The sequence below is a fragment of the Phodopus roborovskii genome, unplaced genomic scaffold, assembly GCF_943737965.1.
Source record: "Phodopus roborovskii unplaced genomic scaffold, PHOROB, whole genome shotgun sequence".
NCBI lineage: Eukaryota > Metazoa > Chordata > Mammalia > Rodentia > Cricetidae > Phodopus > Phodopus roborovskii.
Window position 1 is genome coordinate 1,132,332 of NW_026126442.1, and position 25,758 is coordinate 1,158,089.

Below are 25,758 nucleotides of genomic sequence, written 5' to 3' on the forward strand. Positions count from 1 at the left end.
GTTTTTTTTGGGGGGGTGTTTGTTTTGTTTTTGCTTAACCAATGTTAAAAATCTTGTGTTTCTATAGGTAGGCAATTAGTAAGGTGTTTGTGGAATCATTTAACATTAAACAAAATTACCTCATCTCTTTAAGTTTTGAGTTTTGGAGCTGAGCAAGGCACTGTCTCCTGATGTTTGTAGATCACTTCCCTATGTGCAAATGAGACTACATTTCAGGGCTTCTGCTGCTTTTCTAGTCATCTATGGTGTGAACTGGCATGTCCACAGTCTTCCCAAGTAGTGTCATTTGTTTGCTTTCATTTGACTCTAAGAACTTACAGTTTTACAATATATTAAAAACAAGATCTTTTTATAGCCAATCCATCAGCTGTAGCATAAGTGAAAATGTCAAAACACAGCCTGTAGAGAATATTAAGCCTTCTCATAAAAGGCGAGCCCTTTCTAAGCTGCTTCTGACAGATACTTAGCTGGCCATTTTGGCAATGTTCCATGCCGCAGGGACTTGTTTTGTTCTTTTATTTGGTGATTTAATAAATATAAAGTTCTCCCCTGCTCTGTATATGCTACCCATTGTAGTAGTAACTGCTTGTTATCTGTGTCCAGGGCTCATAATAATCTCCAGGTGTCTGTCCTAGTACTCCTATTTAATTTATTGATTGTTTTGTTTTTTTGAGACAGGGTTATCTGGGAACTCATTTTGTAGAGCAGGCTAGCCTCAAAATTCACAGAAATCCACCTGCCTGTACCTCCCAATGCTGGGCTAAAAGGCTGTGTCACCATGCCCTGCAGACATGTTTTGTAAACAAACAGATCAGAATCCCAGAAACTCAGCAACAATCACAAGTTGGAGGGTACCTTGAGCTATGGGAGATGCCACCCCAGAAAACAGGACAAGTATTAGGGATGTTGGTTCAGTTGGTAAATACTTACCTGGCATGCATGAAACCCTGGGTTCAACCTTTGGTATCATATAAAATGTGACAAGGTAGGGCCTGCCTGTAATTCCAGGATTCAACAGGTAGAGGCAGGAAGGTCAAAAGTTCAAGGTCAGCCTTGGAAATACAGTAAATCTGAAGCCAGTCTGGAATACATGACACTCAGTCCTCATTTAAAAAAAAAAAATAATAATAATAGAGATAAAAGGGACATAAAGGAAATGTCAGTTGGAAGTTTATCTCAGTGTTAGAGTACTTGCCTGGGCTCAATGCCCAGCACTATGCAAGAGATTTGGGAGGGGGGTACGTGAGATCAGCTTAACAAAGCTCTTGGATGTGTGTGCAAGTATTTGTAGATCAGAGGTCAACCCTGGATATTATTCCTAGGAACTGCTCACCTTTTGGTTGTTTATTTTGGAGACAGGATCTCTCATTGGCCTAGAGCTCAATCATTAAGCCTGGTTGGCTAGTCAGCAATCTCCAGAGATCCGCCCATCTCTGGAATTACAGGCTTGTGCCACGGAACTTAGCATTTGGAGGACAGAGGTATTGCATTTTCATTTATTTACTCACTTAACATAATTTTTATTGATTCTTTGGGAATTTTACATCATGCACCCCAATCTCACTCATCTCCAAGTTCTTCCATTCCCACCCTCCACCCTTGTAACCTCCCCTGAAAAGAAAATAGAAAACAAAAGTTTAAACTTGAAAAAAAAGTCTTATGTGCCCCTCTGGGCACGACCTCCTCCTCTATCAACCGCAGCCTTCTCTCACACTGTCACAGTTAGAGTCTCCAGTTCCACTGTGCATTCACCATCCTGCTCCTCCTTTTACCTGCCTCCCCATCATATAGCCGTTTGTCACTGGAAGCCTTGTGCCATGCAGTATACCTTTTTGCCGATACAGCTTTACTTGTAAATGTTCATTACAACGAATCATTGTCTGGCTCATGGCTTCTGCAACACCATCTATACTGGACCATCACTGAAACTTCTCTCAGATATCCAGCTGTTGGCCCTGAGTCATGGAGACCTGTGACTGTGGTTTGGCAGGAACAGCCCCTTCATGTGCTTCAGCAGCTCATGGATGAGGTGGATGCTGGGTTGGGCCAATTCAAGGCCCTGGATGTGGGCCTGGGTGGTAGCTGAGTTGGTCAGCCCTCCATGCCACTGGGGCCAGTTCTCCTGTGCTGCCCAGGCAAGGGACAGAGCCAGCTGTCCTTCACCCACACCTCTGCCTCTGCACTGCTGATGGTGGGGGGAGGGCTTTAAGCTGCAGTGAAGACCAGAGACATCCATATGGCTTTTGGTGATAACACTGGCCATGGGCATCAATACAGACCCTAGCTGCAGTAGGGCCACAGATCCAGACATGGACCTTGGCAGCAACATGGGTCCAGACACTAACATGACCTCAAGAGGCAGCATAGGCCACCACGTCTATGTGGCTACCTGTAACAAGCACAGACTACAGACATCAACATGGCTTCAGGCAGCAGCACAGACCATGGACATCTGAGCGGTCTTCAGTGGTAATACTGGCCATCAACATCAACACAGACCCTGGCTGTGTAGATCACAGACATAGCCCTCCAAGCAGTATAAGCCTGGGCATAGCTATGGCCTCAGGTGGCAACCCAGACCTCTCACATTAGACTGTTCCTCACCACCAGCATGTACCCGGTTCTGCCTCTCTGCACACCATTCCACTTCTCTTTCTCTCCCCTTTCTCCAACACATACTTGCTCTCTCCAAACTTAGCTTTCTTAATGTAAGCATTATGTATCTAACTCGGGTCCTTACGCTTGCCAGAGAAGCACTTACCAACTGAGCTTTCTCTCAAGCCCATGAAGCTAGTGTTCTCTCTCTTCCTCCCCCTCCCTCCCTCTCTCTATCTCCCTCTCCATATATATGTGTACACAGACACACACACACACACACACACACACACACACACATTAATGAGTTGTCAATAAAAGCTAAATCAAGTGCTGATTTAGAATTGTCCTGAAATGGAAACTGCCATTAAGCTAAAGAAAGAACACATTGGGCTGGACGTTGGTGGCACACGCCTCTAATCCCAGCACTCAAGAGGCAGAGGCAGAAGCAGGTGGATCTCTGTGAGTTCGAATCCAGCCTGGTCTACAGAGTGAGTTCCAGGACAGGCTCCAAAGCTACACATAGAAACCCTGTCTCAAAACAACAACAACAAAACAAAAACAAAAAACAAAAACACACTTGTCAGTGCCTACTCAGAAGGTGCCTGTCTATAATCTCTGAAAAGACATAGTAACAGGGCTGTGCTTAGCAAACACCTCAGTACCAGCTGGGTGGGCTACACTAGCTCTCTGGAGCATTTGGACAGGAGGAGACAATGACTGGCCGGTTGGATATGCATGGGAAGGGGAAGCATATTTTTTTAAAAAAAATCAGATACAGATATTACATAAAAGGCAAGAAGCTGGAGCATGAAGAGGGAGTCCAGTGCCTGGCTTGGGGAGGGTTCTGAACAGCGTTCTGGTTTCAATCGATTTGGAAGCTAGGCTTATTTTTCTTCCTTTTTCTATTGTTTGTTTTGCGGCAATGCTAGTGCTCTGCCGCCATGCTACCTTCTTGACCCTGATGCCAATGTTTTTAATCATTACAATAAATCTTTCTCTTCAAATGCCTGTTCCGTGCAGTCATGCAGTCAGAAGTTTCAACAAAGCTGAAAGTCAGGGAGAACCCCAAAATTAATTATTTTGATCCCTGATTCCAACTCACTGATGATGGCTGCCTGGAGATCTATGTCAAAATGACTCGGGTTGAAAAGAGTGTGACTGGAAAGATTGTGTGTCTGCTGGGCTGTTTGGACAGGGCCAGGAGGAAGACAAAGGCGCTCTTAGGAATTTTCCGTCTCTGCTTTGAGTCATGAAAAAGATAGTCAGCTGGGCATGGTGAATTAGGCTTGTCTGGATGCCAGCCCTCCAGAGCCAGAAAATCAACATGGGTTTGAGGCCAGCCTGGGCTACAGTGAGCTGAAGAGCATCTTGAACTACAGACTGAGTCCCTGTTTCAAAAGCAAAAACAAAACAAAAACCCAACTCTGATAACGAGTTACCATATTCATTTGAATATTCGTATGTAGTAAACATCCTTCATTTAGTTTGTCTCACTTGTAATACTTTGGATTGACAGGGTCTAGAGTGTCTAGGGGTAAAGCATGCTGTACACTATTGTTCATAATCTCCTCGCGAGGTAAAACAAGGCAGAAAAGACCAGTTATTAGATGCCGATCTGTTGTATATTTAGTGATTCACTTATAGCACTGGCTGTCCTGCCTAGTACCGAGCATGACTCCACTTGCTTCACCTGGAACAGAATGACCCAGAGGAGTAGCTGAAACAATGAGCTGTTGCTCTTAGCAACCTGACTAATCTTGCTTGCTTTTTTTTTTTTTTTTTTTTTTTAACCTCAGCTTGTAAAATGAGAGCACAAACTGGACCCAGTACTGGAGCTTTTCAGAAGCTGTCCTCGAGCCATCCACCGGTGACACCGCCCCACTTCCACACTCATTGATGGTGGAGCGTTTACTCCTGAAAGTTTTCATAGCTCTCAAAACAGAATGGCTCCTATTGCACTAAGTGGCTTGTGTGGCAATGTTTCCCCCAGAAAAACTGTAAGGATTAAGATTCCATTGTCTGATCACCCACCGCTTAGCCCACTCTGGGGAGTTCCAGGTCAGTGAGACGGCCTCAGAACAAGCTAGAACATGAGGAATGACATCTGAGGGTGACCTTTGTCCTTTACACATTTGCACACAATGTGCAAGTAGACCTTTGTGTGTGTGTGTGTGTGTGTGTGCTCACACACATGAATATACACACACTTACAAGATTATGTTGCCTGAAAGAATTCAGAAACATCCTAAAGTACCAACTTCAGTTTGAGTTGGAAGATAGGCTTGCAAAACACTCACATGCATTTAATGATTCTTCCTAGCTGCAGTTACTAATCATCATGCTTTTCAGAGTTCCATGACAGCAAGCTGACTCTATGCTGGTATCCCCAACATCAGAAAGGACATGCAAATAAATACAACATTGTTGTATTTGTTTCTGTGGAATATTGTTCTTTATTGGGGATTCTTTTTTGTTTTGTTTTTTTTGAGATAGGGTTTCTCTGTAACTTTGGAACCTGTCCTGGAACTTACTTTGTAGATCAGGCTGGCCTCAAACTCAGAGAGACCCTCCCAAGTGCCAGAATTAAAGGTGTGTGCCCAGCTTTTTATTGGGATTTTAAAAAGCAATTTCACTATGAACTATGAAGATAAATTACTTTATCATCTGGATATTAGAGAAATGGTATAAGCAAGGAAACACTCAGCCATCCCTGGCTAAAAGTTTAGAAATTGGTACTTCCTGGAAAAGTGTGGGGGGAAAACCTAGTTTGCTTTTAACTTTGACTCCACAATATAAAGTTGAGTCAACATAATTATTCTCTAAAATAGTGTCTCCCTGAAAATTATACAAGTTTGTTCTGTTGAACTTCCTTGTATGTAGCTATGGTCAACATCACTCAACATCAACAAACCTTGGGAGAAACTTTATGCTTTCCCAACAGAGGCTAAGGAAACGATCTGTAACTGGTCCTCAAGTCCTGGCTGAGGATCAAACAATGTTTGTTGTATAAATGTCACGTTAATCAGTTGTACTCCTGGAGCGTCCAACTCACGTTTGTTCATAAGCATGAAGCTAAGGATGAGGAAAGGCCCCACGGGATCTTGCTGTGTAGTCCAAGTTGGCCTCAACTCTGTAGCCCAAACTGCCATTTTAACTTGCTATCTTTCCACCTCAGTCCTTGAATGCTGCGATTACAAGAATGTGGTACCAGGCCTGGTAGTACAAGCAGGCTGTTTAACATCTGCATGAAACTGAATATAGTGGCTCATTCTTGAGTCCAGGAGCTCAACACTAGTCTGGGCTATATCATAAGGCTCCATCTCAAACAAAATAATGCTGTATGAATGTTTAAGGCATATCCAAATACACATAGTTAACATCTCTAAAGCCTTGGGATGAGCATAAGGCCTCAACTCCTGTGTCCTGCATCTCCCATGCCCCCACTGGTACAACACCAAGTCTATGTTTCAGACCATCGCTTTATCTTTACATCTTGCCCTGTCCCTGATTGTGAGCACTGTCATGACCCTGCCTCTGCCCTTCCATGGTCCTCTAAATGATACGTCTTCAGAACTTCTTAAGTTTTCTATTTTGACTTCCATGTAGATGAAGCCCTGGTTACATACTCCCGCAGCAGCCTCCCCAATCTGGGTCCACACTTACAGTGCCTTCAAGGTAACCCCCCACTTCAAACTCAGTACCCAGAGATATTAGTTCTATTTTTTCCCCTTCCCTATTTTTCTCTTCTCCTTTTTCTTTCTGCCCTCTCTTCTCCCCTTCCCACCCCTCCTCTCCTCTCCCCAACTTTCTTTCTCCAGGATCTCATGTATGCCAGGCTAATCTCAACATTCACTGTATAGCAGAGGACAACTTTGAATTTATAATCCCCCCTGCCTCACCTCCACAGTGCTGGGCCGCTTCGCCATGCTCAGGTTTATGTGGTGCTGGGAACTGAGCACAGGGCTCTGAGGACACTAAACAGCACTGCGCCAACCAAGCCATATCATAGCCCGCGCCTCTCTGCCTTGGCTGCTTCCTATGTTTGTGCTGAACATTTGCAAGACTAAGCCTTGTCTTTGCTTCTTGTGTCTTACCTGAGTTTCAGATCCTATCTGTTCTGAAACTTAATTTCTCTACCCAAAGATAATCCTATCTCCCATGGACATCTGTAGCATCTGGCTTGAGTACCCACTTCATACTTATTAACTAGCGGGTGCCTTAACGTGGATATACTTATAACTGTGAAATTAAATATCACAGTTGATATTCAGTGAAAACCAGTCATACTGGCTACTTCCTCATCTGTGACCTAATTCTCTAATCAGATCCCAAATCCTAAATGCTTCTCTCTGATATCTCCCTGAGTCAGTACCTGTGTGGGAAATGTAGTCAATAAAAACTGAGACAACATCTCTTGTTTTCCTCTTTGGCCCATATCATTCTGTATTCCGCCTCCTTAGTCATCTTCCATCAATTAGGCTTAAATATCCTTTTCTAAAAAATAAAAATTATTATCATGGAGTGTGCATATATGTTTGCACACTCATGTGTGTTATGACACACACGTGGGAGTCAGAGGACAATTTTTGAGATTTGATTCTCTTCTTCCATTGTGGCATGCGGGGAATCAAACTTTTGATTGTCAGGCTTCCGCAGCAAGCACTTTTACCCACTGAGCCCTCTTCTAGCTGGCTCCATAGTACTCTTTATCGCTTTGTCTTTATAATAATCTAGTATGAAAAATAGTAACAAGCTGAAGAACGAGGAGAAATTCAATGCTGTTATAAGATATATGTGTGACGGCAGAAAGTAGCTGGAGATATGAGTGAGATATGGGACAAGGCCATGTCAGCAAGGGCCATGCATACTCTCCATTTAAGGAAGCTGGGCATTCTCCTCTCTGTATGTAAAATTATGGGTGGTGGGTTAAGAGAAGAAGGGATTAGAGGAAAATAACATTTCCAAGTGATGGCAGCAGGAATTAAGAAATAGAATCCTGTTGGATGTGGCGACACACACTTGTGATCCTAACTCTTGGTTCTGAAATGGGAAGATTGCTGTGAGTTCCAGGACAGCAAGGGCTGCATAGTGAGACCCTGCCTCAAGAGAGAGAGGAGTGAGTGGCCGGGGAAGTGGAGACAAGAGGGAGGATGAATCCTGGGGAGTGGGATCAAAAGAATGTGGAGAAAGAGTGGATAGAACCAGAGGTAGCATTGATAGTGGGGGTGGGCGACCAACGTTCCTGTGGGTGATTGCCAGTGCTGTCATCTGAACCTAAGGGAGCCAGGCTTGGGGATGAGCTCTGGGAGGGAAGGTGGATACTCTTGTTTCGGATTTGCTGAATCTGTAGAGCATTAGGAGAACTTCATGAAGTTAAGGATCTAGAGGAAAGCATGGGTTAGAAATTCAGATTTGGCATGGGCACGATTAATTCCACTACCTGATACCTATTTGTTTGCTTGTTTTTAGACACACTGCTCATTCTTAGTCCAACTATCTTTCTGGTTTTGTTTTTATTGTTGTCGCTTTTTGCAGTCGAGTTTCCCACATTTGGGCAAACCTCAGGAATCAGTACATCTAGAATGCAATGGATAAACCGCATCCCAAGAGAGCCACTATACTTTTTACCATCTCCCATTTCTCTGCCTTGACTCCCAATTAGTGTTGCTTTATGTCAACTCTTCTTATAAAGTTGCCTTCCATACTTTCAAGTTCCACATCCGTGGATTTAAAGAGTTATTAATAAGGATATTTGGGAAATGTATGTTTGTACTGGAATGAATGGACTACTTTCCTTGTCATTATTTGTTAACTAAAACGACATAAAAACTGCATAGTGTTTCTACTGTACTGAGTATTGTATGTGAGTTAGAGGAGATTTAACTGTGCAGGGGTATGTGTGAAGGTCATCACTATATGAAAATACCCTCATTTTCAATAAATGGCTTGAACATCCACAGCTATTTGATAGCCTGAGGCATTCTGGAGCCAACCCACCACCCCCACCCCATGGAGGAGACCAAAGGCTGAATACTGTTGATGTTTGTTTGTTACATAGTTTGATGTCTGAGTCTCAGACAGCTAGACTCAAACACTATGAAATTGAATTTAATGAGGTACTGTGGAAACCGCACCTCACTATGATGCTTTGTCCCGGATATAAATGGTCCATTTCTGAACATGTCCAGCTCTCTCCAGCTCTCTGTCCCCACACCCAGCAGCTGTCCTGTCTCTGTAATCTCTTCACTCAGCATTTCCTTTACATTTCCTAAACTACTACTTCTTTTTTCTTTTTGAGACAGAGTGCCATACTGACCTAGAGCTCATTATGGGGTCCAGGATGACTTAAACTCCGGTCCTTCTGCCTGCACCTTCTAAGTGCTGGAGACTGCGTGTATACACACAAGTCAAGGTTCTTCCTCATTCTGGAAACATTCCACTTCCAGGACTTCCCGGACACCTGCTTCCCATCTGTCTCTAACCTCTCTGGCCACTGCATTTCCTCAAATCCCTGTGTAAAAAGCTGACTCCCGGGATTATGTATCTCGCCTTCTTCGTGTGTCATTTCAATACTTATGCTTAATCTCATTTGCTGGTGTAGCTTAGCCGTCATTTAAAGTGATTCCAAGTCTGTAAAGCTAGCTGAGGCTTCTCCTCAACCACAGCTCCCAGTGAATGGCATTCTAGCCTATCCAATAACCAGAGAGACACAGGCAGAGTAGTACTTAGGCGGACTCCTGCCCTTGTAATTACAGACAACTAGTGCATACTAGATCTCGCTGAAGACAGGAGAGAGGGGGAAAAACAAAACCAAAAAAGCTTCATTTTAGCCAAAAGCTCAAAAAGTCTAAACTTGAATTTAACTGCTAAATGATAAAAATAATATATTTTCATTGAAGACAAATTGAAATTGGCCCTGGCTGCCTCAGTAGCACAGCTGTAACCAGGAGAGGGGGCAGCTGAGCTCACCACTACACCACTGGCCTAACTACTGGAATGAACCACACCACAGAACTGAAATGCTCTTTTTAAAAACATGTTTCTGATTTCTTTCCTTAAAAAAGAAAAAAAAAATTACTGGCACATACTCACAAGACAGAGAAACGGGCTTCATAAAGATAGTTTCTTTCCAGCCTATCTTGAAATTTGGCAAATTTACCCCACCATGCCCACACACTCCCTTCCTTCCTTCCTCTGGCGGCTGCTTCTCAGTCCTTGCCCTGATAAGTTCTTCTGTTCCTTAACTCTGGGTGATCTTTACACTGGCCCATCCCATGACACAGATGGTGCCTACAGCATCCGATGACACAGATGATGCCTACCGCATGTAGCTGCTCATATGCTTCAGTCAAAAGCTTAGCTTAAATATACATCCTAATGTAATAGACGTGTGGTGGATCTAAACATTGACAAACACGGCAATCCCTTCTCATTTTGGCTTAGATACTAATTAACTTAGAGAAAATGTGCCCCCCAATATGGTCATTTAATAACTCAGGCGCGGGGATATCAATTAAGGCGGGCTTACGTGTCATGTTTCAAAACCAAAAATTAAGTTACAGCAAACACTGTACCTTTGGAAAGAAACAATATTTATGAAGTGAGGAATTCAAAGTAAAAGCAAACTTTTTTTTTTTTTTTTTTCCTTTTTCAGTCTGGTGAAAGCAACAGGAATTGGGAGGAGCGGGTGGAGAGGCAGAGAGGAGTTGCAGGGAGGGACTGGGAGGAGAGGAGGGAGGGAAAACAGAGGCCAGGATGTAAAAACAATTAAATAATAATAATAAAGACTTGTCTTCATCTTTCTGTTTGGAAGTACAGAGCCCATGAGTGCCAGGGCGATGGCAGAGAAACAAACCAGAACCGTTCAGTGAGGAGCCAGAATGAGCTGGACAGAGACGTTTAAAAATTAAAGATGTGACAGATTTAAAACCAAAGCTTTCCCCTTCCTGCTTTTGATGGCTTTGGTTTCCGACAAAGTCACAGTGCTGGAGGGGCCCTGCTTTACTCACGTGAGGTCCTGGGTAGCACAGTTCCCTGTGAAGATGCCTATGTGTCTCCATCCTGTGGCACAGCTGTCTGTCCTCCTGGGTTAGCTGGCACCAAGTGCTCATTAGTAAGCACCTGCTTTCCCGACTAACTCTTAAGCCCCGCCTCTTTAAAAAGGGGGTGTGTGTCTCTGAACTCTTCCTGTGTTCCTGGACAGTGAGTTTGAAGTAGGAGAGCAGGAACCTGATGGCCACTTCCCTGTTCCTGATATGTGACTCAACTCAGTGATTTTATTTCCAATTAAAAAAAGTTTCTGACTATAAACCCAGTGATAATCTATCATGAAAATCTCTATTGTCCTTTTCATATGGTTTTCACACTGGTATTCAGTTCTGTATTCAGAACATCTACTGATGCAACTCTGAACAGAGCAAATTAGAGAATTATTAGGATTCTTTAACAACGACAAACTTCTCTGTGTTTAGAAGCTTTAGCTTCATTAGATTGGAGGAAAATAAAATCACCTTCATCCTAGCTATGTTAGAGCAGAACATATGCTTCAGCTTACAAAGAATGCAGTTTGTGCCTTTAGTGTCCAGGGATCCCCCAAAGGGATTCAAGCTAATGATCTACTTGTTGCCAAATACAGCCTACCATTTCAGTTATCTACTGTACTCTGGCCTTATCTGCTGCAGGACATTATGTTCCACTTAAGAAAAACTAGAATTAAAATGTAATGGGCCTTGCTGGGTGCATTGGTGCAGGTCTCCGTCTCAACGCTCCACAGTATGAAGAGGACCTTGAGTTTGAGGGCAGCTTGGAAACAGTCTGAGCTGGCTAATTTTATGTCAGCTTGACGTAGGCTATAGTCATCTGAGAGGAGGGAGCTCCACTTGAGAATATAACTCCATAAGATTGGGCTGTAGGCAAGCATGTACAGCATTTTTAAAATTAGTAGTTGATATTGAGTCTGTTTGTGGGCTTGCTGTAAATTGTCTTTATTATATTGAGGTATGTCTCTCTGGGACTTTTATCATGAAGGGGTGTTGGGTTTTATCAAAGACCCTTTCTACATCGAAGGAGATGATCATGAGGTTTTTGTCTTTACTTTGTTTATATGGTACATTACACTTACTGATTTTTGTATATTGAATCAGCCCTGCATCTCTAGGATGAGGCCTGCTGAATTATGGTGGGTGATTTTTTTGATGTGTTCTTGGATTTGGTTTCCAAGTATTGTATTGAGAATTTTTGTATCTTTGTTCATCAGGGAAATTGGTCTGTAATTCCTTTTCTTTCTTGAGTCTTTGTATGGTTTGGGTACCAGGGTAATTTTGACCTCATAGAACAAGCTGGGCAATGTTCCTTCTCTTTCTATTTTGCGAAATAATTTGAAGAGCATTTGATTTGCATTAAGTCTTCTTTGAAAGTCTAACAGTTTTCTGCTCTAAAACCGTCAGGCCCTTGTTGTTGTTGTTGTTGTTGTTTTGTTTGGGAGACTTTTAATTGCAGCTTGTATTTCACTAGGGGCCATAGGTCTGTTTAAATTGCTAATTTGCTCTTGATTTAATTATGTTCTCAAAAAACCAGCTTTTGGTTTCATTGGTTTGTTTGTTTGTATTTTATTGATTTCAGCTCTAAATTTGATTATGTCTTGCCTTTTATTCCTTTTGGGTGTTATTTTTTCCTTTTGTTCTAGAACTTTCAGGTGTGCTTTAAGTTGCTAGAATATTTCCCTCCCTCCTCCTTCCCTCTCCTTCTCCCTCTCCCTCTCCCTCTTTTTCTCCCTCTCCCTCTTCCTCTCCCTGTATGTTTTTAGAGACAAGGTTTCTCTGTGTAACAGCACTCACTGTCCTAGAACTTGCATTGTATATCAGGCTGGCCTCTGCCTCTCCAGTGTTGGGATTAAAAGCATGAGACACCACCACTGGCTTTTTTTTTTTAATAGCACTTAATTCCATGAACTTGCCTCTTAGAATTAGCTTAATTGTGTTCCTTAAGTTTGAAATGCTGTGTATTCATTTCATTGGATTCTAGAAAGTCTTTAATTTCTTTCTTAATTTCTGTCTTGATCCCGTTTTCATCCAGTAGTGAGTTGTGCAGTTCCCATGAGTTTGTAAGCTTTTGATTGGTTCTGTTTTTCTTGATATCTGGTGTTAATCCATGGTGGTCAGATAAGATCCAGAGTGTTATTTCAGTTTTCTGGTATCTGTTGAGACTTGCTTGTGACTGAACATGTGGAAAATTTCTTGAGGTGCTGAGAAGGTCTACTCTTTCATACTTGGGTGAAATGTTCTGTAAGTATCTGTTAGGTTCATTTGGTTTGTAACATCAGTTAGCGCCAGCATTTCTCTATTTAGTTTTTGTCAAATGACCTGTCTATTGGTGAGAGTGGGGTATTGAAGTCTCCCATTATCAGCTTGTAAATGTTGATATGTGGTTTAAGCTGTAGTAGTGTTTCTTTTATGAACATGAGTGCCCATGTGTTTGAGGCATAATGTTAAGAATTGAAATGTCCTCTTGGTGGATTTTTACTCTGGTAAGTAGGTAGTGTTCTTCCCTATCTCTTCGGGTTAATTTTGGTTTGAAGTCTGTTTTGTCACATATTAAAATGGCTTCACTAGCTGCTTATTAGGCCTATTTGCTTGGAATATCTTTTTCCATCCTTTTATCCTGAGATGATGTCCATCCTTGATGTTCTGATGTGATTCTTAGACACAACAAAAGGATGGATCCTGTTTTTGCATCCATTCTGTTAGTCTGTGTCTTCTTATTGGGAGACTTGAGACCATTGATGTTGGGAATTATCAGTGAGCAGCATTTGTTGATTCCTGCTGTTTTCTTGTGCTATGCACCTCCCCTTGATTTGCTAGCCAGGATTATTTATTCCTTGGGTTTTCTTGGGCATAGTTAATCTCTTTAAGTGAGAGTTTTCCTTCTAGCATCTCCAGTAGAGCTGAATTTGTAGATAGGTAATGCTTAAATTTGGTTTTATCATAGAGTGTCTTATTTTCTCCATCTATTGTGACTGCAAGTTTTGCTGGGTACAGTAGTCTGGTCTGGCATCTGTGGTCTCTTGGAGTCTATAGGACATCTGTCCAGGAACTTATGGCTTTTAGAGTCTCCAATGAGAAATCAGATGCTATTCTAATGGGTCTATCTTTTATATCTGCTTTGGTCTTTTTCTCTTGCAGCTTTTAATACTCTTTCTTTGTTCTGTACATTTAGCATTTTGATTATTATGTGCTGAGGGCACTTCCTTTTCTGGTCCAGTCTATTTTTTTGTAATCTTTATGCTTCTTGTACCTTGATAGGCATGCCCTTCTTTAGGTTAGGGAATTTTTCTTCTAGGATTTTGTTGAAAATAGTTTCTGTGCCTTTGACTTGGGTTTCTTCTCCTTCTTCTATTCCTAGTATTTATATATTCAGTCTTTTCAGAGTGGCCCAGATTTCCTAGATGTTTTGTGGCAGCATTCTTTTTAGATTTAACGTTTTCTTTGACTGGTGTGTCCATTTTTCCTGTTGTCTTCTATGCCTGAGAATCTCTCTTCCATCTCTTGTATTCCATTGATGGAGCTTGCCTCTGAGATACCTGTTCGAATTCCTAAATTTTTCATTTCCAGATTTCCCTCAGTTTGGGCTTTCTTTATTGATTCTATTTCCATTTTCATATCTTGAATGGTTTTATTCATTTTGTTCCACTGTTTGTTTGTATTTCATAGATTTCTTTAGTGGGTTTCTTTGTTTCCTCTTTAAGGGCTTCTATTATTTTCATAAAAGCTATTTTGAAGACCTTGTCCTATGCTTCATCTATATTTCATTTCTCAGGGCTTACTGTAGTAAGGTTGCTGAGCTTTAGTGGAGATATGTTGTCCTGGCTGATGTATTTTTATGCTGGTGTCTAGGCACTTAGGTTTGGGAAGATTGTAATTGTAGGTGCTAATATCTGATCTGATCTTTATTGGGTCAGTGTTTATTCTTTGGTTTCTGTTGCCCTCTCTGGTTCTTAGGTGAGTGGGGTGTAGGAGCCTACAAGTGACTCAGTTTCCATCTGGAGTCTATGCTTGCTCCAGTCTCCTTGGGAGATAATTAGCCCATTTCAGTCTCCTTGAGAGTTGGGAGAAAGTTTTGATTAAGCTCATGAAAATGAACACAGTATCCAGTAAAGATGCAGGCTGCTGATGCAGCTGGAGTTACCGCGTGATAGAAGATAAAACTTCAGGCTGCTGGAGGCATGTGAAGATATAGTGAGACTGCTGATTTCTTGACTCAAGGACAGGATAAGGTGGTGGTCAACTGACAATGCTGTGCTTTGTTCTGCCTTTAATCTGTATATAACCAGGTTCTGAAATAAATTCATGGCTGTTCGGTGTGCTGAGAGGCATCAACCAACAGTCCCCAGGACTCTGTCCAGTTGTCTTTGTCTTGTTTGTCTTAACCCCCCTGTTTCAGGTAACCCAGCTGACTTGTTGGAGCAGGCTCGGACAAGTGGATCCCAGCCATGAGGCCTGACTCCTGGGGATTCTGAGAGAGTGCTCAGTGTGGTGAGTAACTCGGGGGGCGGCAGCGTAATGCAGAGCACCTGGTGTAAATATAAAAGCAGTGCCCAGTGTAAATGCAATGAAGAGACTGGAGTATAAACATGGCCCATGGAAACAGTAAACAGCTGTTTGTACATTTGCTTAAGAATATTTTGAAAGCTAGAGGTACTAAAGTTGAACATCATTTTTAGAATTTGCAGAGAAGATTTGTCCTTGGTTTCCTGAGCAAGGAATCTTGAACTCAGATACTTGGGGCCATATAGGAGTTAAAATACAACAATATTATGATGAACATGGTCCAGAAAAAAATTCCAATAGATGTTTTTAGCCTCTGGACACTTATTAGGGACAGTCTGGATCTTCATTCTGACAGGGAAAAGACATTTTCTAACTTATCTAAAACTCCTGCTCCCTAGGAGGAACAGCTTTATGCAGAGACTCCCTCAAAGCTGATGAGCAGTCGGATACTGATGATAAGACAGAATTAGAGGAAGAGGCTGCTGAGTATCATAATGCAGATTTTTCTTTGCACTCACTTTCTACTATGAATGTTGAACAACAGCCCTGTGAAGCATCTATGAAGGAAGAAAAGGGACTGAGGAAGTTAATGGCTTCTTTAACTAAGAGAGTGCATATTGGCCATATTGAGCCTTCTAATTCTCTTTGGAACTCTCCAATTTCTGTGATAAAAAAGAAATCAGGCAAGTGGAGGCTGTTACAAGATCTTAAAAAAGTGAATGAAACAATGCAATTAATGGGAGCTTTACAATTAATGGTTTACCTTCTCCTACTATTCCCAATAATACATATAGAATTGTATTAGCTCTAAAAGATTGCTTTTATACAATTCCTTTGGTTCTTCAAGATTGCCAAAGGTTTGCATTTAGAGTTCCATCTATAAATTTTAAAGAACCCAGGGAGAAATATCAGTAGAGAATTTTACCTCAAAGGATGGCTGATAGCCCTACATTATGTCAAAAATTTGTGGCTCAAGCCATACAAAAAAATCAGGATTATATGGATGATATTTTGCTTGCTTATAAGGATGAAAGAATTTTATTGGCTACTTACCATAAATTGCAGCAAGATTTAACTTATGAAGGATTAATTATAGCCCCTGAAAAGGTTCAAAAGGAACCACCTTCTCAATATTATATCCTAAGGAAATAAAGCCTCGGAAATTGGAAATAAGAAAAGATGGGTTAAAGACTTTAAATGGTTTTCAAAAGTTGTTAGGGGACATTCAGTGGCTGTGGCCTTACTTAAAATTCTCTCCTGGAGATTTGGCACCTTTAAGTGAAATTTTACAGGAGATGGTGATCCTAATTCACCCAGACAATTGACTGAACTAGGTGGGCAGGTTCTTTTGCAGGTTGAAAATGCTACTCAAAAACAGCAAGAATATTATGTTAATCATAATCAACCTTGGCAAGCATTTATTTTGCCAACAAGACTTACTCCTACAGCAATACCTGGCAAAACAGTCCTCTTCTATGATTACATCTTCCTGTTTCACCAGTTAAATCCATGTTACAACACTGTAGCATGCTTGTGTAGAAATGGGGAGTAGAATCTCGAAGGTACTTCAGAAAAGAGCCCAGTGCTATAATGTACCTTACACTAAACAACAAGCCGATTGTTGCATTTGCACAATTTACAGAGCGATTTGATAATTATTTTCCTGCTGATAGGTTATTGCAGTTTTTACAAATGTATTCTTTTATTTTTCCTAAAGTTATTATCAAACATCCTGTGAGAAATGCTATGTTAGTTTTTACTGATGTTTCTTCTAGTGGAAAAGCTGCTTATGTTATTAATGGTAAAGGGTATGTAGTGCAAACAACTCCAGGTTCAGCTCAAATGGTTGAGCTATGAGCTGTTACCATGGTTTTTAAACTCCTTGTGAATAATTCATTTAATTTATATACCGATAGTCATTATATTTTTAGAACCCTTCAAGTTACAGAAATTGCTCCATGTATTGGGACTAGTAATATTCAAGTTAAAATGTTATTTCAACAAGTTCAGGATACCATGTCTTGTGGGTCATATAAGAGCACACATAGCTCTCCCTGGCTCATTTGCTTTAGCTGATAAGTTTACTCGGTTGATTGCTTTATCTCAAGTTGAGTTTGCTCAACAATCACATGTTTTACATCATCAAAACAGTAAAAAGCTTAAGGGAGCAGCTTGGTTTAACAAGAGAAACTACTCATTAAATTGTAAAACCCTGTGCTGTGTGCCCACAGCGTTTGCTGTGCCCCCTTACGGAGTAAATCCTTGAGGCCTTCTTCCTAATCACTTACAGCAAATGAATGTTACTCCTGTCATAGAATTGGGAAAATTGAAATATATGACAATTGACACTTACTCAGGATTTCTGATGGCCAGTGTACAATTTGGTGATTCCACTAAACATGTAATTGCTCATTGTCTAGAATGTTTTTCCTATATGGGATAGCAAAAGTTGTAAAAACTGGTAACGTCTCTGGATATGTTAGTAAAACATTTCAACAATTTTGTGCTCAATGGAAAGGAATCATGGGATGTGCCCATGGCATTCTGAAGGTGCAACTTCAAAACAAAACAAAGGGGGGGAGGGGAATTATACCCTTGGTCACCACATAATTCATTGAATCATGCCTTGTTTGCTTTAAATTCTTTTCTTTAAATGTGAATGCTGCTGGAAAGCCTGCAGCCAGTTGATTTTGACATGAAGGTACCACAAAAAAAAATTTGCTCTGGTTAAATGGAAAGATCCATCTATGGGCTTATGGAAGGGCTCTGACCCTGGTTTAGTATGTGACGAGGCCGTGTTTGTGTTTTTCACAGGAAGAGAATGAAGCCGATGGCTGCCTGTGCATCTGGTGCAATGTGTGGAGCAGAGGAGCACCAGCCCCAATGGTGGTGTGGCTGCTGGTGCTCCCCGCAAGCGCCAGAGTGAGGAGTATTGGACCTACCTTCCTGATCCTCCAATATTACATTCTGTAGCCTGGGAAGGGAAAGAAATAATGGTGACAGTAAATGATTCTTGGCTCCTTGATACTTGATAGACTAGCTGCACAGATTTCTCAAATTTCTGTGGGTTTTAATGATTCTGGGTCTAGGCAAGGAATACCTATTTGTTTAAAAAAAAAAAAAAAGACTCTGCCACAAGATGTAAGATATGTGTGTGTGTGTGTGTGTGTGATCTTTTGAGTTTATGTAATCCAGTCTGGTCTTATACTTCTGGTTCTCTTCTGCCTCCACCTTCCAAGTGTTGGGATTAAAGGTGTGCACCACCCTTCCTGGATCATCATCTTGCTTACTGAATTATATTTTATAGTGTACATTTTGAGAAATATGGTCTTGCACTACAGTCAAGGCTGACTCAAACTCTTAGTAATCTTGCCTCTGCCTCCCAAATGCTGGACTTAAAGTAGAGAATTATCACGCCCAGCTTCTGTGTAACTTTTGTTGTTGTTTTTTGTTTGTTTGTTTTTGTGTTTTTATTTTTTTGAGACTGGGTCTCACAATATAGTCCTGGCTGGCCTCAAACTCAGAGATCCACCTGCCTCTGCCTCTCCGGTGCTGTGATTAAAGGTGTGTACCACTACACAAGCACTAGTATGATTTGTTTAAGAGTTAGGATTTGTTATGAAGTCTGATGATCTGAGTTTGAAGTCTGGAACACACATGGTAGAGAAAATCATCAAGGTGGTGTGCTCATGTCCACACACATAATAGATAAATGTAAGAACATAAATAAAAATTTTAAATGGAGTAAGATTTCAAGTCAGACTTAACCTCACATTTTTGGGGATTCAATGTTTAGGTAAATTTTATATGTATAACTTCATTGTTCTCTAGCTTTTCTTATGGTGACAGTGTGTCCAGGGCTGAGCAAGCTTCTTAGGCCCAGAAGACAGAATCAGGGCTAATCTTTGCAGACTAGCAGCTGGAAGAGTGGGGACTATAGAACCAGGGTGCTGAGACACGCTAGCCAATAGTGGGCAACAACAGGGCTCCTTTGGCAAAATAGGATTTCGGCAGGAGGTGAGAGGAGACAGAAGAAGAAACCCTCCTGCGTGCAAGCACATGCCCACACAAGTCCATGGTGTGACTAGCCAGGGTAGGGGAGTGAGGAAGGTGAGCCACTTGACATCTCCCAGAAGTATCGGCTTCCTCGGGAACATTATTCAATCATAAAGCAGAACAACAGAAATTTATTCTCACACTCCTGATATCCAGACTCTAAAACTAAAATGCTAAGCAATCTGTGCTCCCTTTGCAGGCTCTAGGGGACATTTTCTGTTCGGCTCCTCCAGCTTCTGGTGACTGTTGACATTCCTTGGCTTACTTAGCCTGTGCCCTGTCACACCAGCATCTTCTGGGCATCCAAAAAAGTTTCCTTGTCTTCTGTACGGCCCTCTGTGTGGCTTTTAAGGACACCAGTCATTGGATTTAGGAATTACCTAGGTAATTAGATTAGTTACTCTTCTCATTGTTGGAACAAAGACCTGACCAGGCAAAGCAACTCAAAGGAAGCGTTTATGTGGGCTCAGTTCATCATGGTGGGGTAGCCACCGTAACAGGAGTTTGCGGCAGCTAGGCCACATTGCATCTGCAGTTGGGAAGTGAGGAGAGATGAACACTGACCCTCCGTTCACTTTCGCCTGGTCTATTCAGTCTGAGACTCCAGCCGAATGGTTCTTTCTGTAGTTAGAGTGGATCTTCTCATCTCACCCCAGGCTAGACGCCCCTCACAGGCATGCTCAAGGTTTATCTCTTAGGCCGTTCTAGATCTATCTGTTGGTAAGTGTGGAAATTTTATATGTTAGTTTGGCTAGCCCACCATACCCAGACTTTTGTATTGGGGGGATGGGGCAGTGCTAGGGACTGAACCCAGGGTTATAAAGTTTCTAGGCATGTATTCTATTATTGGGGTAACCATAACTCCAATACCCACATATTTGCTCAAACATTATTCTAGGTGTTTTCCTTGGGTGTTCATGGATGAGATTTGAAGGAATGGGTTTCAGAACAGTAGATTGCCTTCCATAGCATGGGCAGGTTCCATCCAGTCAGTCCAAGCCTGAATACAAGAAAGGGCTGACCTCCCCCAATCAGGAAGGGGTCTATAAGTCTGCTTCATATTCATCTGCAATATGAACACTTCCTGGATTTCTGGCCCAATTGCCTTTGAATTTGAACCACAAGTCTTTCCTGAGTCCAAACAGCCTGCCACCTCTGGCCATTAGGTTTTAGATGCAACAAGCTACTATGATCAATGTCTTGAGATAAATCTTTATACAAGTAGGTGCAGTTGATTTGTGTCTCGGGTGAATCCTGGCCAGTGCAGGCTGTGACAATCTCTGTGGACCTTTTTTTTTTTTCCAGAGCTTTAACTCTTTGAATTTTCTATCACCTTTGGGCTAAGCTTTGATGGCCTTGCAGCTTTGCCAGACCCTGTAACCCAGAGCTTCACACTCCACTTTAACTAACCCAGGGCTCCAAATTCAGTGTGATTGTCCAAGCCTCCTCCCCGCTGAGATTTGCCTCTGTCAATTTCTTTCTTTGTCTTTTATATGTTCAAGGCTCTCCTTTCTCCTGGGGCCTTCCTTCTGTGTGCTAACATGGCCTTCTGTACCAAAAACAAAGTCCACCAACCCAAATCCACTTTCTCTATTCTCCTATCCTTCCCCTCATTCCACAACACCAACACAGTGATCAGGCTCTTCACCCTTGCCAGCTATTCAATTCTTAATCTTTCCAGACTGAGTTCAGTCCCACCACCTTCCTGATACTACTGTCCTCAGAAGTAGTAGTGGCCTCTCATGGACTCGGTCCACTTCTGTAGCCAGTTACCCTGTGACCCTGCCTTAGCAGTGGCCCCAGATAGCCCTACACTGGCTCTCCAAGGCTATTCCTGACTTATCTTCTCCCTCTGATCCTATGAGGTCATGGAACCATATTCTCTGACTTATTTCCTTATCTCCTTACACTCATCCTGTCTCAGAGAGGCTCTTGTGTGTCATCCTGTGTCTCAGCGGTGTGACATACCATCTGCCTTCCAGTTAAAAGGACAATAGCATAATTCATCTTCACTCTCTCTCAGAGTCCAGAGCTCACAATAGGAAGTGGAAAGCCCCAGTGGGAGCGGTTTAGGTGGCTCAGAACAGACATGTAGAGGGGACCCGCAAGTGCAGCCAGCTGGTCAGGGGTCCGTGCAAACCAGAGGCCCCTGGAACCAAGAGCATTGTCAAGCAAAGGCTGCCACAGTAGCTCTCTAGACAAAGACCCCAGGGCAGGAGAGACAGGTAAATCTCTCTTTCCCGAACCACTCTCCTGTTTCTAAGAGGACTCTTCACTTCAGTCAGCTTTGACCCTGGAGATGTCTTCCGGCCACGGAGCACACAGACGCATGTCTTAAGAGGGGGAGGTGCTGAGGGGGAGGTTCTGATGTGAACTCCAAATTTGCTCTCTTGCTCAGGAAGGTAGACAGTGGAGGGTGTGTGTGGAAGGAGGGGATCCGCTCTGAGGTGAGGGCTCTAGAAACAGGATCTCTAAAGGAAGCAATTAAGAGCACCACCCAAGCCTTGGCACTGGTTTTTCTGGTTTATGGTGTTAATCTTGCTGACTGTTCTTGCACTCATCTGCTCCTTGTATTTTATATTCTGCCTTCAGCACGCCCTTTTAACCGCTGGCACGAACTCTAAGTTTCTACTCACATGACTATCTGTGCTTCCCTATCGATCTGCAAAATTAGGGCAGTATCTGATTCAAAGTCCCCCCTCCTCCAGAAGCTAAGCTCAGAGGGTGGCCTGCACCTGTACCCAGCATTTGGAAGCTGAGGCAGTAGGATCACTGAGGCATGGGTTCTAGGCTAGCCTGGTCAGCATAGTGGATCCCAGGCCAGCTAGGGATACTTAGCAAGACTCTGTCTTGACAAAAGGAGACTGGGAGATGACTTATGGGTAAAGGTGCTCACTATACAACTGGGACGTGAGCTCGAATCTGCAGAACTGACATAAAAGCCAGATGCAGCCGAATCGCACATCTCCTGTGGGGACATGGGAAGTGGGGACAAGAGAATCTCCAAAAGCTCCTGGACCGGCTCGCCTGGCATACACAGCAGAAAACCAGCAAAGAGATCCTCTTGTCTTAGACAAGGTAGTTGCCTTCTGAACTCTACATGAATATGTCTGAATACATACCCATGCACGTGCGTGTGCACGCGCGCGCACACACACAACTTTATCATAGGTATATGGAGTGAATATATAAAATTCACGACCCTCTGTGGTTTCTGGCTCCCGCCAGGAGTCTTAGAACATATCTCCTATGGAAGCAGGGAACGCTTTATCTCTGTTACCAGCGTCCGTATCTTGGACTGCTTGTTTCTTCTGATAACAAAACACTCTTCTGTGGGGCCACGAATCAGTCTAGTGCTGCGTGGATCCAGACACACTGGGTCTGTCCTGATAGGTTTATTACTCCTGGTCACTGACTGTAGGGGTTCTTCTCTCATTAGCATTAGTTGTGGAGATTAAGGAAGGTGCTTAGGCAGCCATTTGGACATTTACTATTTCATTCCTGTATGAGGCAGCCTGGGAGCTGCTGTCCAGGATTTAAAGTCTTCCCTCAGAAACTGCCCCAACTGGCTCTGCTGACTTCTCTCTCCCTTGCCAACTCTTCACCTTTCACCCTTGCAAGCCCTCAACACAAACCAGAAAAAGAAAGTCACCGTAACCCTCAATTTGCAAACCATGTGGCTTGTTGTGATCACACTTTGCCTCAGGGCTGTCGCGGGTGTCATGTTTTCAGCTCCTCGACAGTTATGAAGAGCCCTTATTCCTTATGTCTTTAATTGAGATGTATTTCTTTGGAAGCAGAAACAGTTTTCCTCTACCATCAGCTGACATGGCTGTTAAAAGACATTTATTAAATCACAAGTGATGCCACAAACCTGTAATCCCAGCACTTGGGGAGCAGAGGCAAGAGGGTCAGAAATTCAGGTTGGGGCTGGAGAGATAGCTCAGTAGTTAAGAGCATATATTGTTCTTGCGGACGAGGACCTGAGTTCAATTTCCAGCACCCACATCAGGCTGCTCATAACTGCCTCTAACTCCAGCTCTGGGGGAACCCAACACCTACTTCTGGTCTCTGCAGATACTTTCATTCAAAAGCACAAACCCACACACAGACAGACATAGACACACACACACACACAAGAAACAAAAGTCATCCTTGGCTACATAGTGAGTTTGAAGCCAGCTTGGAATACATTTGACTAGGTTGGGGGTTGGGGTGAGAACACACTGGGCATGTAGCTTAGTTGGTAGAGGGCCTACTTATCATGCATGAAACCCTGGGTTGGCTCCTCAGCACCTTGTACTGTGGGCATGGTGGCACATGCCTGCAATCCCATCCAGCATTTGGAAAGTGGAGGCAAGAAGATCAGGAGTTCAAGGCCAACCTGGACTGAATAAGACATAACCCTCCCCCAGATTAATTCAGTAGAGAGTTTCACAATAGAATTCTTTCTTTCTGCCTTCCTTTGGAATAATGACAGCTACTAGAGAAGGCCCCCACTTGTACAGTAGGCGTTTGTGTTATTAATCCTGGTTCTTTCTCTCTGGTTGAATGACTTTTGTTATTAGGGACCCCATGTGACTAAAAACAAGACACCTATGTTAAATCATCCATGCCTGATTTTCTAATATCGAGCTGGGGGGGTGCATTGCTCCCACCATAGAGTATTTATGAAGAAGAAAAAACCGGTATGCGCAAGGTCTTAGAAGCTCCAGACACACTGTGAGTGCTAAGAAAGAGCAGCCCAGTCCCTCTTTCTGGAGTCACCCTGAGCTAGTGACTCACAGAGCTCACATGCTCAGTGCATTCTGCCTTGTGTACATTTCAAAAACCAGACACGGGGGCTCATGACTGTAATCCCAGCACTTAGCAGACTGAAGCAGGAGTGTTGCTGCAAATCCGAGGCCAGCTGAGGCTACAGAATGAGACACTGTCTCAAAAAAAAAAAAAAAAAAAAAAAAAAAAAAAAAAAAGATCAAAACAAAATAACAAAGGCATTTTGCTCATGCTATATGAAATCTTTTAAAACCACGAACTCTATGACTCTGGCATTCCCAGGCATGTTTGGTCTGTAGTGTGACATTTGGTTAGCACTGACCTTGTGCTAAAGCTCCAGGATCTTGACTTCATCCATCATCTTGGGTGTGTTTATCTTCTGGGTGGAGGTCAAAGCCACCCCAAGATCCATTTTGCCCAGCCTCCTAGAATTCACAAAGATGGTACTGCATGCATGGCAGTTACCACCTGCAGGTTCTGTGACCTTAGACAAGCCAGTTCCACAATTGTAAGCTGTTCCCTCATTTTCGCTTGTGCTGGATTGGCTATGTGGCTTCTCGGTGCCTTACTACATCCTTTGTGTCTGGTGTGGCAAGAGTGGGCTGGACTCCAGGTTAGAGTTTCCCCAAGCATGGTGGTGCATGTCTTGATCCCACCACTTGAGAAGCAGAAGCAAATGGATCTCCGTGAGTTCAAGGCCAGTCTGTTCTACATAGTGAGTTCCATGACAGCCTGGGCCAAAACCCAAAAACAACCAAATAAACAAAGCCCAAAAAAACCCAAGTGAACAAAAGCAGTATAGGGAAAAAAAATTTTTGTCTGTTAGAGGCACCTGCAACTTTGCCACAGCTCAGACACTTTCACAGCTCTCTCTGTGTGTTCCATAAACCTCAAAATATCTACCTTCATTTCTTCAAAACCTGCTGTCAGACCTATTGTCATAAAATGCATTAGGGAATCACTATTTCTCTTCCACACTATTGCTGCTTATATTTGGGTAACTGCGTTTCAATGTATATGACCTTATCTAGAGTCCCTTGTGCTTGCTTATTTTATGCCTTAAAAGCTGGTGGAAGGTCTCAGTTCACAGCACACAGACCGTTAATTGCCGAGAGCGGCAGCTGCCTAAGGGGAGGTTCTAACAACAGGAGGCAGATGAAGTTCCGTTTCCCCATCCTTTTTAGAAGACACAAGCCTTTTGTTTCTCATCTCTGTTGCCCTTTGGATTTGATCAAGAGCCAGCTTGGAAAATACTGAAGCTGTGGGAGAGGACCGCCGATGGGCCACGGCTGCTGCCGTCCCGCCCCAACACGAAGCATGAGGAGGATAAGACCCTCCCTCTGAGGCCTGGACCAGGGGCACTGCTCCTTGTGGCATTTTCCAACCTCAGAGGCTCCCATCTCCTATGGAGAGCTGCAACGGTACAGATGAGTTTTGGCAGTCTCTGATGATACGGCCATACAGAGGTGCTATCAGTGTGAGTCACCAAGTACCCCACTCCCACTGGAGCATCACAGGTAGATCCCTGTGTCATTAAGAAGCATCTGTGGGGACAGGAAAGATGGCTCAGTGGTGTGAGTGCCAGCTGCACAGCATTAGAACCTGAGTCCAATCCCCAGCGCCTATGTAAGAGAGTTAAGTGTGGCTTCATCCTGTTGGCCTGTAACCCTAGTGCTGAGTAAAAACCAAAGTATTGTTGGGACTTGTTGGCCACTGGCCTAGCTCTAGAGTCAGGGAGAAACCCTATCTCAAGGAAATAAAGCCGAGAGTGACAGACTAGAAC

General features: G+C 42.9%; 1 protein-coding gene across 1 annotated transcript in view; it reads right to left on the bottom strand.

The window, feature by feature from the left end:
• Gne (glucosamine (UDP-N-acetyl)-2-epimerase/N-acetylmannosamine kinase) overlaps positions 1-10,666 on the bottom strand; it is a 49,675-nt gene extending 39,009 nt beyond the window's left edge. Inside the window, exon 1 of the mRNA XM_051187681.1 lies at positions 10,608-10,666. Coding sequence (XP_051043638.1) covers positions 10,608-10,658 — 51 coding nt within the window. The 5' untranslated portion in view covers positions 10,659-10,666. The remainder of the gene's footprint in view (positions 1-10,607) is intronic.
• Positions 10,667-25,758: the final 15,092 nt, after the last annotated feature.